At 39.3% G+C, this 16,595-nt stretch overlaps 1 protein-coding gene across 3 annotated transcripts in view; it reads right to left on the bottom strand.

The window, feature by feature from the left end:
* The window catches only part of mapk14b (mitogen-activated protein kinase 14b), a 94,834-nt gene that overhangs the window by 76,242 nt on the left and 1,997 nt on the right, over nucleotides 1-16,595 (bottom strand). For 2 of the 3 annotated variants that reach the window (XM_078420714.1, XM_078420713.1), the window contains exons 2-4: nucleotides 4,394-4,523; nucleotides 2,135-2,193; nucleotides 107-218 (exon numbers count right to left, since the gene is read on the bottom strand). The exons of the other annotated variant lie outside the window; for it this stretch is intronic. In XM_078420714.1, coding sequence (XP_078276840.1) covers nucleotides 107-218; nucleotides 2,135-2,193; nucleotides 4,394-4,523 — 301 coding nt within the window. The remainder of the gene's footprint in view (nucleotides 1-106; nucleotides 219-2,134; nucleotides 2,194-4,393; nucleotides 4,524-16,595) is intronic. 3 annotated transcript variants of the gene reach the window in all.

Below are 16,595 nucleotides of genomic sequence, written 5' to 3'. Positions count from 1 at the left end.
AAAAGCTTTTCACTGTACATCGGTACATGTGATGATAAACTAAACTCAAACCCATACCATGCAAGTCACTGTTTCCAGAAAGAGAGAATTGTGGAGATGAACTCACCTTAAGGCCCCGTAGTATCTGATATATTAGAAACTGTACATGGTCATCTGTGAGTTTCTGACATTTAACAATATTGTTTAGATCTGCTCCCATTAGGTGTGTTACCAAATACCTGTGAACAAAACATCAAAGTCAAAGTACAACAATAAAAATAGATTTCAAGCTATGATCTACCATACAAAGAAACCCCCACTGGCAATTAAGCATTCAAAAGATATAGAAGCATAAATATATTTAAACGGGCCTTATTTTCATCCTAATTTTTCCTCTATTTCAAGAGTAATTTATTTCAAAAGCAAAAACACTTTATAACACTTGAATTTAAATCTAAGCAAGCGAGTAATGTGAGGAACTGATTGGAATGGGTGGAAAACCCTCCTATGACCACCACTGAAATCATAAATTTAGCCCACAGTGGCAGGCCATAAAATCTGCCTATCTCAAATCTCATGGGGTGAATTAATTTTAGAGTTTTTACAGATTCTAATTGACACAGGATCACTCCATAAAACTCTTCATAATTCAGCACTAAAGTCTTAATCTTAGTCAAAAGATTGGCATGAAGGAAATAAAAATTACACTGGAGCACTCAGCCCTGGAATATTTGTCTCTTCAATGCTTCATGCCTTTTCAAAACAGTTCACTTGACGCTGGTGCCAAATATGAAGAATTGTGTGTTCGATTCCCGATAGAACTTTGATTAATGGCTGAGGAGGGGTTGTGAGGGCAGGTACAGGGAAATTAATTTAAATCATAGGCAAAACGTCACATCAATTGTCACCATTGAAAGCACGTAACATTTTTCATACTGCAAGGCTGCCTGAAGATGTAACAGGTAGACATTATTTTAATTTAAAACTTTTTAATGAATCTTGTGCTCACTCATGCTCCATTATTCTTTTCCGTTAGCACATGTCCAGATTACTTCAGATGAAAGTGATTCTTCTTCACTATCCATAATCTTTGGTTTTTGGTTAAGAGCAAAAGGTGCAGAATTGTCAACGTTTCTCTGCCTAAATCACTATACATTTAAGAATGTCCAAGCATAGGTCCTGAACTTAATGGCTGAGTGCCAACAGTTATTTCCCCTGCAGTACTGCATTTTCCTATGAGGTACTCAAGAACTTTGTGTAGATAGACAAAATGCTGGAGTAAATCAGCAGGACAAGCAGCATCTCTGGGGAGGAGGAAAGGGTGACGTTTCGGGTTGAGACCCTTATTCAGACTGAGACTCTTAGTGCGCTTTGCTTGTTGTCAAAAGCCTTCTGGAACGTTTGACCAACTTGCATGCCACCATTACATGGGTCAGTCCCCACTCGCTATGGGCCTGGCCATTTGTCTCTAAGATTGTCAGTGCTGGTGTTAGTAGCCTTCTGAGCTTCATAAAAGTGAACCTGTGTGAGTGAAGAATGCAGGGAGCAAGCTAGTCTGTAAACTCCAGGTCAAATTCCCCCACTTCACCTTTCATTACACTTCAGGTGTGATTTTTTTTCCCACCGAAACAAGGCTTCACGGCTCATAATCTAAACAAATGTTTTGACAGCTTGAAAAACAATTTTAATAAACTACAGGTTTGTTACTTTTCTCCTGATGGATCACTCTGCTTTACACTGCTTCCACATTCAAAAATCAATTTATCACTTGATTCTAATGCGATCAAACCACCATTTTATTGTGATCCAGCAATTGTCATCCTGAAATCAATTATGTTAAGAGTGAACAGAATTCTGTTGCAAGAGTACTACAGTGGTTCTTAGTTATAAGAATGGCGTATACAAATCGCCCTCAAAATAAAATCAGAAGGAAAATTGAGTAATGTTTTCCATCATTTCAAATTGTTCATTTGTTAGATGATTACTCAGAGCTAATTCCACACAGGAAATAGCTTCTATTTACAGTTCTGGTAACTCTTAAATAATGGATATTAATCTTTTGTCAACTGATAGAACAGGAAAAGAAGATGACGTAAAAGCGTTCACAATGTATAAAGCCATGCAAACGAACAAATTTATAAAGTTGCATAATTACACATCTGTAAACTCTTCCAAAGTCATAGCAGGTGTGAACACATCCAACAGGCCGATCACCTATATATTAAAAAAAATAAAACTAGGTCAAGTGAATAAACCCGAGATGTGGATGTTTCAATCAGGAAGAATTATCCAAATTTAAGACCAAGGTAATGAACAATTTCAGTGCACAGACAATTATTTGAATATCTGACCATGGAAAATTGTACATGCTCAATCATGGATTATATGCAAGACCTGGATTCGAGGGCATTATCTGTAAGGAGGGGTTGGACAAACTTGGATTGTTTTCTCTGGAGCGTCCGAGGCTGAGGGGAGAACTGGTAGAAGTATATAGAATTATGAGGCATAGATGGTGTAGTCAGAACCTTTCTCCAATAGTGGAAATGCCAAATACCAGAGGGCATAGATTTAAAGTGAGATGGGCTAAGTGAAAAGGAGATGAGCAGGGCAAGATTGTGCTTTGGATAGTGGTGAGTGACTGGAATGCATGGCCTGGAATGGTGATGGAAGCAGATACAAAAGGGGCATGCACGAGGCAATAGATATACGGATATGAAAGGAAGGGAGGGATAATGATCAGGTGCACGCAGAGGATATAATTTTAACTTGGCATCATGTTCAGCACGAACATTGTGGGATGAAAGGCCTGCTCCTGGGCTGTACGATTATATGTTGTATGGATTTTTAGGTACCATTGGTTTACAGATTATCAGGTAAATTTCAGGCACACCATTACCAAATGGTGGGAACTGTGGAGGACAGGTAGGGATGAAAGGGTGCCACACCAAAGGAGCAGAGAAAGGGAAGCAATGGATGGGAGCACAATTTGTAACCCAAACATTTAAGATTTAAGGTGAATGGTAAGAATTAGAAGGCTTTTTTTTTTAAATGCAGAAACTTGCTAAAATCAGAAATGCACTGAATGGGTTGAAAATAAGATTCCATTGCAAATATAAAAAGGGAAGTTGATATGTGCATGCAGGAAATAACCACTGTTCTCTGGGGAAAGAGTACATCAGTGGGATTAATTGAAGAGCTCTGAAAGAGCAAAGATCAAAATGATCTGATTCTATAAATATTTGATTAAGTTAACCACCTGTACTATGGAAATAGGGTGCCACCATAACAGTTTGCTAATCAAGTTACAGTTTGGGTAGATGGTGGTGGGCAAGGAAGAAGATTCAGATACAAACATGTAACAGTCACAATATTTAAAAATTAGCAGTTCTCAATTATGCAGCAACTAAATTAAACCCCAATGATCCGTATTAAATTAATTTCAGCAATGCCATGAGTCCTTAGTTTGTAATCCACAGCAGTGTTCACTGTTGATCTTGAAAAGCATAGATCCAGTGACCTCTGGTGTGGATTTCAATATTTTCCAATGCCAGGGGCTGTCAGGCACCGCTTTTAGTTTCAAATAACGATCCAATCAAAACAAGCTAAACCGTCATTCACCATGAAGAATTACGCAAACAGAGTGAAAATTGCACAATATTTAACGAATTACTTTACAAAGCGGGAAGTAAAGATTGATATGAATAAAGGTAAAAGCTGAAAATCAACTGTGGGGAAAACATTTAAAACGCTAAAAATAAACCCAAAAGCAAAAAATATTCAGCAAGTCTGGCAGGGGAAAGTTAATATCTTAGGCTCTATTTGGCACATGCAACATTTTGCTTGTGGGTTTTATTTTGATTAGGACTTTTTAAATAATTATCGAAATAATAGACTACACAATTTTTTATTTTTTTTAAGGTTAAATCATTACAAAGTTGTACATAATTTAATTTTTAAAAACATAATTTTTAAGATACTTTAGGCTAAATGTTGTTCATAAATTTATTTTCAGTTTATGATTTCTCAAAATTACACCAGAGAACTTTGTGAAATAGCAGAACCTTTGGAGGCGCAGGAAATCACTTGGATTTCTGCATTTAACTACAGTTGTTTTATCAGTTTCATATTACAGTGACTGCAAACAATTTCACTATGTAACAGTAAACACCCAAATCTCCCAATTACAAACTATGGCACAATAAGTTAACTGGAACAAAGTTGACTAAAGACTACAAATTTTAAAATTCAAAAATACTATTTTTACAAAGTTACATTTAACAATGAAGTTGCAGTATCCATGGCACCAATGAACATGAGGTTTGATCATATGCACAAATATAAATGTTTCCTTTTCCAATTACTTTGAAATGTCAGAATATAATTTGATACATTCGGCATATCGGTAAATACTTACATTTTCATGTTTCATATGCTTCAACAAACGCAGCTCTCTGTACGTTCGCTTTGCATGAATGATAGATTGAAATGGCCTGGAAAGTTTTTTTACTGCCACTCGACCAACAACTTTTGTGTCAAAAGCAGAACTATAAAAATACAAATAAAATCCATTTGTACAACCATACGATACAAAAATATTAACAATTTAACCATTAAGACCTCTGCACAATATTCTGTACTCAGCATTAATTTGCTTATAACAAAATAACAAAAGGCAGATTAACCACAATTTTACTATTAAGTTTGGGCAAAACCTGTTTGACTTTGATTTTTTTTTTTTTAAATGGCTTAGTGGCATAAAATAGTGCCCATACTGCAACAATCTTTGGCCCATATTCAACCTTACTTCAGATTTCAAATGCATACTCCTTACTAGAAGAGCAAAAAAACCTGGATATAGTGAATTGGGAATGTTTCCACTAGTGGGAGAATCTAGGGACATAATCGCAAAATAAAAGGACATACCTTTAGAAAGGAGATGGGGAGGAATTTCTTTAGTCAGAGGGTGGCAAGTCTGTAGAATTCATTGCCACAGAAGGCCGTGGAGGCAATCAACGGATATTTTTAAGGTGGCGATTGATAGGTTCTTGATTAGAACGGTGTCATGGGCCATGGGGAGAAGGCTGGTGAATGGGGAGAGAGGGGGTTGAGAGGGAAAGACAGATCGGTCATGATTGAATGGCGGAGTAGACGATAGGCCGAATGGCCTAATTCTGTTCCTATAAGTTATAGGAGCAGAATTAGGCCATTCAGCCCATCAAGTTCACATCGACATTAGCATTGAATTGTATGTTTAAATATAATGCCCTTTCTGATGGTGAAACCCCAATAAAGTTCGGTTTCAACATTGCATGAAGACAGATCAAGTACATTTTAAAGCAATATGGGTGGCACAGTGGCATAGCGGTAGAGCTGCTGCCTTACAGCGCCAGAGACCCATGTTCGATCCTGACTAAGGGTGCTTGTCTGTATGGAGTTTGTACGTTCTCCCCGTGAGCTGCGTGGGTTTATTCCGAGATCATCAGTTTCCTCCCACACTCCAAAGACGTACAGGTTTGAAGGTTAATTGGCTTGGTATAAATGTAAAATGTCCCTAGTGTATGTATAGTAGTGTTAATGTGCGGGGAACGTTGGTCAGTGCGGACTCTGGATGCAGGGCCTGTTTCCTGTATCTCTAAACTAAACTAAAATACAAGTTGCTACCAAAGGGTAGAAAGGTGCAAATTACAGCACACAAGATTGCTCGTATCCCCAAAAGATTGGTCATATACCTTTGTTCTAAATAACATTGATTTGTCCATGTAACTCGAAATAACCACACAATGTAAACGACAAAAGGTTTCATGTAAACCAGAAGAGGTTAGCTTATAGCGGGAATACCTTATCTCTCTCCTCATAAAAACCTGTGTTTAATTGAACAGTTAGCTACTTAAATTAGAAAATAATTTGTAATTGGTCATTAGTGCTCTCTAATAAACAGAATTTAATTCTGGAAATGTAAAACAGACATTCATGAACAAATTACTTTGACAAATCTGCAAAACCCCAATATGCTCAAGCAGTTTTAGTGGCTTGATACACAATTTGAAATAGAACCAAGATTTAGCTGACAGTGACAGAAAGACAACTAAGCACACAAAGTATTTGTCCAAACTTATGCTTTTAAAGTAAAACTCAATGCAGCACACACTGGACTTTGACAGGACCAGACCAGTAGATGTTCTGGATTTGTGAATGTTATTTCTCTGCTCCAACCTGCATTCAATTCACTTCTTTTCATAGTATTATAGTTTTACATTACACCAGGTTGTATGAAGGAGGCACATAAGCCAAGGCCACAGTGCATGGGAGGGGAGCGCAGGAAACATCCACCTTTACAGCCAGATACTTAATCATCTGAATTTCCAAAATGGACAGACAGATTATCAGGATTTTACTGTACATTTATTGACTATCAATATTGATTAGTCATCTGAATGTCTTTACTTAACATTTCCTCGTAAGTCTCTAAAACAAGCCTTCCAAATTATGAAACAAGCCCCTAATGCAGTACACAAAATAAATTGTGTAATAGCAATTTGAAACCCCATCTGTATTATCCAAGGGAGAGGGGAAGGTGGCAAGGAGAGGAAGAGAGAGACTAGCTGTGGACTAGCAGTGGCTGCTCCATGTGCTGACAGACTGTCCGGTCCCAAGGTCCCTTTTATCACCCCTTATGAGATATGATGGAAAACGCCATCTCCCCATCTAGGCATATCACCAACAAGAAACCAAGGCTCAGGAGAGCTGTGCAGCCAAACAAAGAGGTAGACAATAGCTTCTATCATATCCATCAGGAAGCAGTGAGAGACCATGGTAGTTCATTGAACAGTCAATGCTAGTCCCCAACAATGGCCATTACTTACTAAATTGACCAGGATTAAGCCCTGAGCATCACACCTAAGCGATGAACAGCTGTTCCACTTGTCCCAACAGCAGTTGGCATAAGCATGCTCTGCACACTAGCTTGGTGGTCATCAAGACACGTGACGATAAGGTCACCATTTCATTGCTGAGGGAACACAAATCAAGGCAATATTTCACGTCAGTTTCCCTGCAAAGCAGCACACACTGACAGTATGGAAGTCTGCTTTAATGAGCGATCCGGTAGGGAGGGGCAGAGGTTAAATTATTCTGTGTGTTCGGAGTAAGACCAAGAGCAAATGAACATTCTGCCGATTAACGATACGCAGGGTAACAGTGTACAACCCTTAGCTCAAAGTAATTAAATAAACTTAATGGCCAGATGGACTCTTTAACATTTATTTTATTTTTTGTCCAATAAACATTATGAAATTCTCAAAATTGAGAAATTTTACAATTCCAAAACATTTAAAACTTATCAAACTATCATTCTGAATTGTTTCAACAAATGAAATAACTAAAGTAATGGCTGCAATAAATTAAAGAAATTACTACAAAAATAGTTATTATCCATGTTGTATAGTTTCTTAATAATGGAGTGTTCACTTATGGATTTATTAAGTATAAATAGGATAGGCAATAAATAAAATATTTGCTGCTTAATTAGCAGTAACACATATCTTGACAATTATTACTTTGTAGCCTTGTGTATTATTTTGGTCAGGATTTGATTCTTGGTGAAATACCAAAGGCTAATAAAGCACACTGATTAGATTTATTGGCACACAACACTTATGAACCAGGCTAATAGATTAAGGAATTAAAAGGTAAAAAAACTACAGATATTTCAATCCCTAAATATTGCTTTTATGATAAGTAACGTCCTGGTTACCACTCAAATGTGAACGAGGTCAGACTTTCAGGTGTAACACTGTTCTCTAGGTAGTCTAGATTTTGCAGAGAAATCATCACAAAACATTTCATGGTGTAACTGACAGAAACTAGTTTCTGCATTCAATTTGCAGACCGAGTGGGAATTCCGGTAACATTTTGACTCAATCAGGAAGTTAATCCCCTTACATTTCAATGGATGAAAACAGCTGCAAGATATCAAGTGTGCAATTTTACATTTTTATTTCTTTTTTTCCCCAAATGTTTTAAGTGTTTGTAATTAGTTTAGTTTAGTTTAGAGATACAGTGCGGAAACAGGCCCACCGGGTCCGCGCCGACCAGAGATCCCCGCACATTAACACCACTAGGGACCGTTTTTACATTTACCAAGCCAATTAACCTACAAACCTTTACATCTTGAGTGTGGGAGGAAACCGAGAAAACCCATGCAGTTCACGGGGAGGACGTTCAAACTCCACACAGACAGCACCCGTAGTCGGGATCAAACCCAGGTCTCCGGCGCTGCATTCGCTGCAAGGCAGCAACCCTACCGCTGTGCCACTGTGTCCGCCCATTTATTTTATATTTTACTTGTTGAATAGTAATAATTGATCTTTAAAATATCCTGATTTAAATAGTCAAGTCAATTTTATTTGTACAGCACATTTAAAAACAACCCACATTGACCAAAGTGCTGTACATCAGTTCAGGTACTAAGAACGAACATACAATGGCACACAAACATAACAGCACATACATAAACAATTCACAGCACCCCCTCAGAGGGCCTCAAACGCTAGGGAGTAGAAATAGGTTTTGAGCCTGGACTTAAAGGAGTCGACAGAGGGGGCAGTTCTGATGGTGAGAGGGATGCTGTTCCAGTCTAGGAGCTGAAATCGCAAAACAGATCTGAATGAATGTGAATATTTTAAATATAAAGGTTCAACAGTCAGTTTATTGTCATGTGTACCAATTAAGTTATAGTGAAACTCAAATTACCATAGAGCCATACAAAAAAAGCAACAAGACACAAAACTACATAAAAGTTAACGTAAATATCCACCATAGCAGATTCCCCACATTCCTCACTGTGATGGAAGGCAATAAAGTCTAATCTTCCAGCTTCTCGACAACTTTGAAATCTATCTCGGGCACAGGGTAATATTTGGACTGTTTGCCAAAGTTTTTACAGCAGTTTTGTAAGCAAAGATTATCCTTCTACTCCATAGGCTCACAACTTCTCTGTTCACCACACCCACACAATCAGAAAGCTAGTTAAGCCATAGATACTTTTGTGGTCAGTGTCAAAGAAAAATGCTCAGCCACTTCATTAACAACTAACCACATGCGGTTTACAAGCTTTTGAGTGAACTTGTCGGAGGTTTTGAAAAAGAAAGATGGGGTGAGACATAAAAGACAAGTTTTATAAAAAATTCTCCAATTCTGAATTCATTAACTTCAGTAAAACAAGTTCCCTCACCCGAGTGAAGATATAATGAGCCGCATTTCAACTCCTACATCCAAGGCATTTGTGTTTGAATATCTTTGGAAGAAACCTACTTCACTCTTCCAAACCTAGAATTGTATGCATTTCGTTAAACAATGAGTCACCCTCCCCTCTGCTAAAATCTTCACCTGGAAAAAGTATACATAGGAGACCAAGGAACTAACCATTGACTTTAGAAGGGGAAGTCAGGAGACTTGAAACAGTTTTCATTGGTGGCTCAGTGAGAAAGAGGCAACTGCTTCAAGTTCCTGGGTATTAATATCTTGGATGACCTGACTAGGGTACAGAACGTGGATTTAGTTGCAAGAAAATTTGTTTCGGGTCTCGACTTGAAACATTACCTATTCCTTTTCTCCAGAGATAATTACAAATATCGAGTACTCGACTTTGCCATAAGAGCCCGTTGTCCAGGCAGTGTTGCAGATTCAGTCTGGCTAAGCGGTTGTTGGCATCATCCACCGTCCGTCTTCTAACAGGCTACATCCGATCCCCGCGCTTGGCCCCTGGAGCGATGCACAATCTAATCAAGCCACAGGCTGCTCCAGGGTCTCCAGTGGCCTACTCCACCAACCCCTCAATCATTGACCCGTGAACCTTCATCCCTCACCCGGCCATCACTCAGTCCTCATTCTCTGCAGGTGTCTCCCACAGCCAACCACGTAAGTAAAACCCCACTCTGTTCACCTTTGCCTCCCTGTGCCAGCTACCACCTCACTGTAACTGAGACTGAAGGGACCCCAACACAAATGTCACCAGTCCATTTCCCTCCATAGATACTGTCTTGCCTAGTACTTCTCATAATATGTTTTTTTTGTTCAAGAATTGCTATATATTCTGACTTTCAGCCGGTATTGTTCGCCTATTTTCAGCTGTCAAATAGAGTCTAGCAATGAGTTGATTTAAAAATTCTTCAACTTATTTTCGAACCCGAGTTTATCCCCAACACTTTCAATCCACTCCTGTTTAACAACCACCCACAATGCTCCCCACCAAAGATCTTTGAACTCATGGTCTGTAGCTGTAATGTACTGCAGGTCCTATGATGCGTTGTATCTTAGCATGTACTTAAGCACTTTATTACAGTCTGAATTCAACTCCTGTTCTCCATGTCATCTCAAAACACTGCTAAAAATGCCAACATATTCTGAATGAGTGCTACACTATCAAACATGCGGTCATATAGTTTAAGACATTTATTACAAGTATTGTCTGCTCTCTCAACTGCTTACAAAAAAATTCCAAAGTCTACTTTGCAGGAGAGCAGGAAAATTACTCTAAACAATTTTTAATGACTTGGAAAAAATCATCATTTTACTCGTTAGGGTTGCTTACAGTGTACAAATTGCCCATATTCAGTCCTACATTACAACAGTGACCACTTCAAAGAATACCATGGATTCAAGACTCTGAAACCTTTTAAAGCATATGCTGCTTTTAAAAAAAAGTGCAAGTCTTTATTTCTTCTGGATTTTTACTGTTCCACTGAAAGTCAAATTATCTGCTGATATGGTGCCAAAATCTGGTTGCCACTGTTTTTAAATTTGCCTCTCACACCTGTCCTACTACATCATTGTGTGATTTACAGGCAAATTATGTTTGATAACGTACCTAAGCACTATGGATATATTATTATGCTGAAGACATAAAATACAAGCTAGAGACATCATGTGCTTTGAAAGTATAAACAAATGCAAGATGCTAAAAGGCACAAATGTGATTTGTTTAAATTCTACATGTAGTGTTACTAAAATGGACCAACTATAATGTACACAACTAAGCACAGGATTATTTTTCCAAAAAGGTAAAAATTGTGTTATCTCAGACCATTCTGCAGCTGAAACACATTGTAGCAACATTACACAAATAACAATAGCACAGTTGTGAAAGCAGGGCTACCATTACCCCCACTATATATTACCCCCACTATAAATCCATGAACTTTGGCATTCATTTCCAGATACTCAATGTAGCAACAGGAGCACTTGCAGTTTGGAGGATGGCAGAGCAGCATGTGACTAGGGTCTAATGGACAAACAAATGGCCCCCATATCCATTATGTGAGTCAAATATGATTTCAGTTGACACTCTACCCAGATTAGGGTACAGTGGATTCACTACCAATTACACACAAGAATCTAAGATGACATAAAAGATGAGAATTAAATCAAGGTCGGTCATTTCTCCCAGTTAAATATAAATGCTGTTATTAACTGCCTTTGAAGTAGAATTGTCTATCAATGAAGACAGGTTCATGGATCCTCGGCTTTTGATTCCTGAAGTCATCAGCTCCTTGGTCTTGCTAACATTGAAAGCAAGACTGGGATTCTGGTACCATTCAATCAGATTATTAATCTCCTCTATCTCTTCTAACAGTGGCATCATCAACGATCTGAAAGATGGCATTGGAGCAGTGTCTGGCTACAGTCACGGGTACAAAGAAAGCAGAGCTGCTTGCTGAGCACACAGCTTTAAGATGCCCCTTTGCTGATAATCAATGAGGAGGAAGTTATGGTACTGATGTGCACTGATTGAGGTTTGCCGATGAGGAAGTCGAGGATCCAATTGCGGAAGGATGAGCAAAGATTCAGTTCCGTGAATTTGCGACGTTTAGAGGGTATAATGGTGCTTAACGTCGAGCTGTTGTCGCTGACGTATGTAATGTTCAACCAAAAAAAACTGGTTTTGAATAGTATCTTTATTAACTGAATTCTCTAGATTTAACTGAACAGCACAGTGGCACAGATGTAGAGCTGCTGCCTTACAGTGCTTGTCATGCCAGAGACCAGAGTTCGATCTCGGCGACGGGTGCTGTCTATATGGAAGTTGTACGTTCTCCCCGTGACCCCATGGATTTTCTCTGGCATCTTCGGTTTCCTCCCACACTCCAAAGACGTACAGGCTTGTAGGTTAATTGGCTAAGTGTAAATGTAAAAATTGTCCCTAGTGTGTGTCGGCTTGCGTTAATGTGCGGGGATCACTGGTTGGTGCAGATTCCATGGGCCAAAGGGCCTGTTTCCGCGCTGTATCTCTAAACTAAAAACTAAACTAAACCCATTTGCAGATATGACCTAGAACAGGATTACATTGGTCTGACAGACAACATGCAGGTTCTTATTGGTAAAAAGGTGAATCAAATCAGCCCCACACGAATAAACAGATTTTCAGTAGTCCAAATATATACATTTAAGAATAATTTAAATTAATTAGGTACTTGCACTTCTATTGTACTTTCCATGATGTCAGTACATCACAAATCACTTTACACTCAACAACCGCAGTATAATTACTGATGCAATATAGGAAGTGTAATGGCAAATTTCCACATCAGAGTTCGCAATGTAAAGGAGATGATCAGAGAATCTATTGGCAACACCGGCTCACTCGGGAGAACTCTCATCTTTTGTCCAAATCGTTCTGCAGAGGCCGAGCACACATTAAGCCTGAACAAATCATCTATGTAGTACTGCATTCACCCTGCATTGCATTAATGCAACTGCCTCATTTATGACACCCTCTGGAATAGGACCATCACTTTGTGCACCACAATGCATCATTATCCTTTTCGATGTGTGGATGAACAGATGAAACAGGAAAATATTTTTTTTAAATAAATAGTCCAAGAAGTGCCTTTAGCACATTGATGGAAATGAAAGAAAATCAAGCTAACATAAATTTCACTTTATTCACAAAATGCTGGAGTAACTCAGCAGGTCAGGCAGCATCTCGGGAGAGAAGGAATGGGTGACGTTTCGGGTCGAGACCCTTCTTCAGACTGAACTAAATTTCACTTGCTTGTTTCATATACCAGCAACACCCAGCTCAAAGCAGACTTTGCCATTCACAAAAGCAAGTTTGTATCCTACCAAAAACACATTTATTTCCAGCCATTCTTCAATTGGCATTACCAAAAATCCTTTTTGCATTTCTTGATTTGGTCCCAAGAACGTTTTTGATATTGGTCTCTGATATGCCACTTTTTTCCAGCTCATCCAAAGCTCAGCACTCTACATTCTGTCATGCACTATCCCAATTGTTCTTTGCTTCTCATTCAAAGGTAATGGTCCTTGAACCATTCATACTCTGCCAGGTATATTCACATCCTTACTTTTAAATACACTCCAAAATTCATCTTTCCAAGTGCCCCCATTTACTCGGCGGCTTGGTATTCTATTTACATGACACATTGAAACACCTGCTATAATGATGACACTGTGTAAATGTAAACATGTTTGGCATCACACAAGGTGCCTGAAACATCACCTCTCCATTCCCTCCACAGATGCTGACTGATCTGTTGAGTTACTCCAGCACTTTGTGTTTTGCTTAAGATTCCAGCATCTTCACTGCCTTGTATCTCGTGAACTATCGTTGGAGGTTTATAACAGCAATTATATAGATCAGGAAAAAAAATTGCAAATTGGTGCTTAAACTAAGATAACTTTTTCTTACTATAGAATTTTTTTTAACTGGTCATAACATTGGATAAACTCCTTGGACAATCATCAGCTGACCAACAACAAGTAACAAGTTCCATTGCAGGTTTGAGAAACAGAAACATAACCCTGGAAGCCCTTCCCCTCCCAATCATCACTTCACACCTACTCACAGCCCGACTTCGTTCTGCATAGTGTAGACCCTTCCCCACCCATTCCTCCCCAATCACCACTTCACACCTACCCACAGCCTGACTCCAGTCTGCAAAGACTGGCCCCTTCCCCCCTTCAACCCATCTGCAATCACCACTTCACACCCACTTACAGCCTGACTCCTCCTCCTTGCTGCCCAAAACCAAAATCAGTCTGGCCACTTCTCCATCTCCAACAATAGAAATTGAGGAGGTGGAAAGGATCTTCAGGGGGCAGAAAAGCTAGAAATCTCCAGGACCGGACAATGTTTCCCCCTCTACCCCCAAGGTCTGTGCCAAACAACTGGCACCGGTCTACACAGACATTTTCAACCAGTCCCTGCAAACCTGCACTGTCCCTGCCTGCTTCAAAGTCTCCACTATTGTCCCTGTACCCAAAAAGACAAGTATCACTGGTCTTAATGACTTTGAAAGACGTGCTGGCCCAGCTGAAAAACATCACAAAGCCCCTGCTGGACCCTCTGCAGTTTGGCAAAAGATCGGTGGATGACACAATCAACCTAGGCCTGCACTTCATCCTCCAGCACCTAGACCACAAGGAGACCCATGTAAGGATTTCGTTTGTGGACTTTAGCTCTGCATTTAACACCATTGTGCCAGAGCTTCTACACTCCAAACTCTCCCAGTCTACTGTGCCTGAAGCCCTGTCAGTGGATCATCAACTTCCTGACAGACAGGAAGCAGCATGTGAAGCTGGGAAAGCACATCTCGGACCTGCAGACCCTCAGCATAGGAGCACCGCAAGGCTGCGTACTCTCCCCTCTCCTTTACTCTCTCTATACCAACGACTGCACCTCCACAGACTTTGCTGTCAAGCTTCTCAAATTTGTGGACGACACAACCGTGATTGGACTGATCCAGGATGGGGCGAAATCTGCCTACAGACAGGAAGTGACACAGCTGGCATCCTGGTGTCTTCGTAAAAAGCTGGAGCTCAATGTTCTTAAGACAGTGGAACCGATTGTAGACTTTAGGAGAGCCCCCCCTCCCCCACTCATCATCAACAACACCACAGTCACATCTGTGGAGTTAAGCTCCTTGGAACCATCATCTCCAAGGACCTTAAAAGGGGGACCACCATCGACTCCAGTCAAAAAGGCCCAACAGAGGATGTACTTCCTGCGTCAGCTGAGGAAACACAATCTGCCACAGGCAATGATGGTCCAATTCTATACTGCCATTGTAGAGTCTGTCCTCTCCTTCTCCATCATGGTCTGGTTTGGCTCAGCCACCAAGCACAACATCCGGAGGCTGCAACGAATTGTTTGATCAGCTGAGGTTGTTGGCTGCAACCTTTCCCCCACTGACAAACTGTACACTGTAAGGGCCAGGAAGCGAGCGGGCAAAATCATCTCTGACCCCTCTCACCCTAGCCACAAACTGAAGCACTTCCCTCTGGAAGTGGGAAAGCAGCCTGTCAAAGCAGCCACAGCCAGACATAAAAACAGCTTTTTTCCATGAGTAGTTGCTCTACTCAATAACCAAAAGTCTGCAGTCTTTTTGCTCTGGTTTATTTCACTTGCATGTTTAAACTGTAATGTTGTATTCTTAATGTTTTAATATTTTATACTTTATTCCTAATTGTTTACTTTACTGTATGTTTGTGTTGTTACTTGCGAGCGGAGCACCAAGGCACATTCCTTGTATGTGTACATACTTGGCCAATAAACCTATTCATTCATTGGGAAGACTTTTAGCAGCATCTGAAAAAAGATTCAATCTCAATATTGTTTATGAAATGACTGGCATCAGCTTGTTAGCAAGTATGAAAATTAATTAACACGAGCAGATGTATTGCATAACCTAATAGCTGCAAAATTTTAAATAGGGTCTTACTGTGGATTGTCTCATGATCATGTGACGTTTTGGAATCGAATATATAAATCAGGTGTACTAACATTACGCCACAGGAAACAAACTGCAACCGTCTTATGTGAAAAAGTGAACATTAATTGCTGCATATTTACTTACTGTGATAAACAGCAGTAATCATTGAAAAGGGTATCCGTTTCTTTAGTCATTTGATAAAAGCATTCAAAACAAATGAATTAATTTGCACACAAAACAATTTGTTCATAAATTAAAGCAGCTTGAATGGTCCACCAATATTTTATCATAAATTTTAAGTTTTATTAATTTTGATCTTCTTAAACCCTGCAGCACTGATAAATTAAAACGTTTCATGATTCAACATTTCACATTTAGCAATGTTGCAGAGGTTAAGAACTTACTCAAATATCCAGATCGATAAAACTTAGATACAGGATCTTGGATGTGTACATTTTAAAAATCTTCTTAATTGGTTATTCCCCATACTTGCACCTTCTCACCTTAACTTTACAGGTAAAAGTTGAATAACCTCCAAATAGTAGTTGAAAAGTTCAAAAAGCATAGGCTTTAAAAGCACACCCAATTGCCATTCCATACCTTATTTTATTACCCAGCCTGTTAAAGTGTTTCGACTGATTACTGTAATGAACAAATGTGTCCAATTATATAAAACTCAGCAGGTCCGACAAAATCTTTGAAAAAACGAAGACAGCTTGCAGCCTAGAAGTATTCACAAAAGTTTCCATCTCCACAGATGCTGCATCACCTATGATGCACTGCCAGCATTGTTTCACATTCCCTTTGTTTTATTTAGTTTTGATTACTGTCCAATTGTAAGGTGTGTACTATTGCAAATAATTATATATTTTTGCAACTTTGTCA

This window comes from Rhinoraja longicauda, chromosome 24, assembly GCF_053455715.1.
Source record: "Rhinoraja longicauda isolate Sanriku21f chromosome 24, sRhiLon1.1, whole genome shotgun sequence".
NCBI lineage: Eukaryota > Metazoa > Chordata > Chondrichthyes > Rajiformes > Arhynchobatidae > Rhinoraja > Rhinoraja longicauda.
The sequence above is the reverse complement of the archived record's forward strand: the minus strand, read 5'-3'. Positions and strand labels throughout refer to the sequence as shown.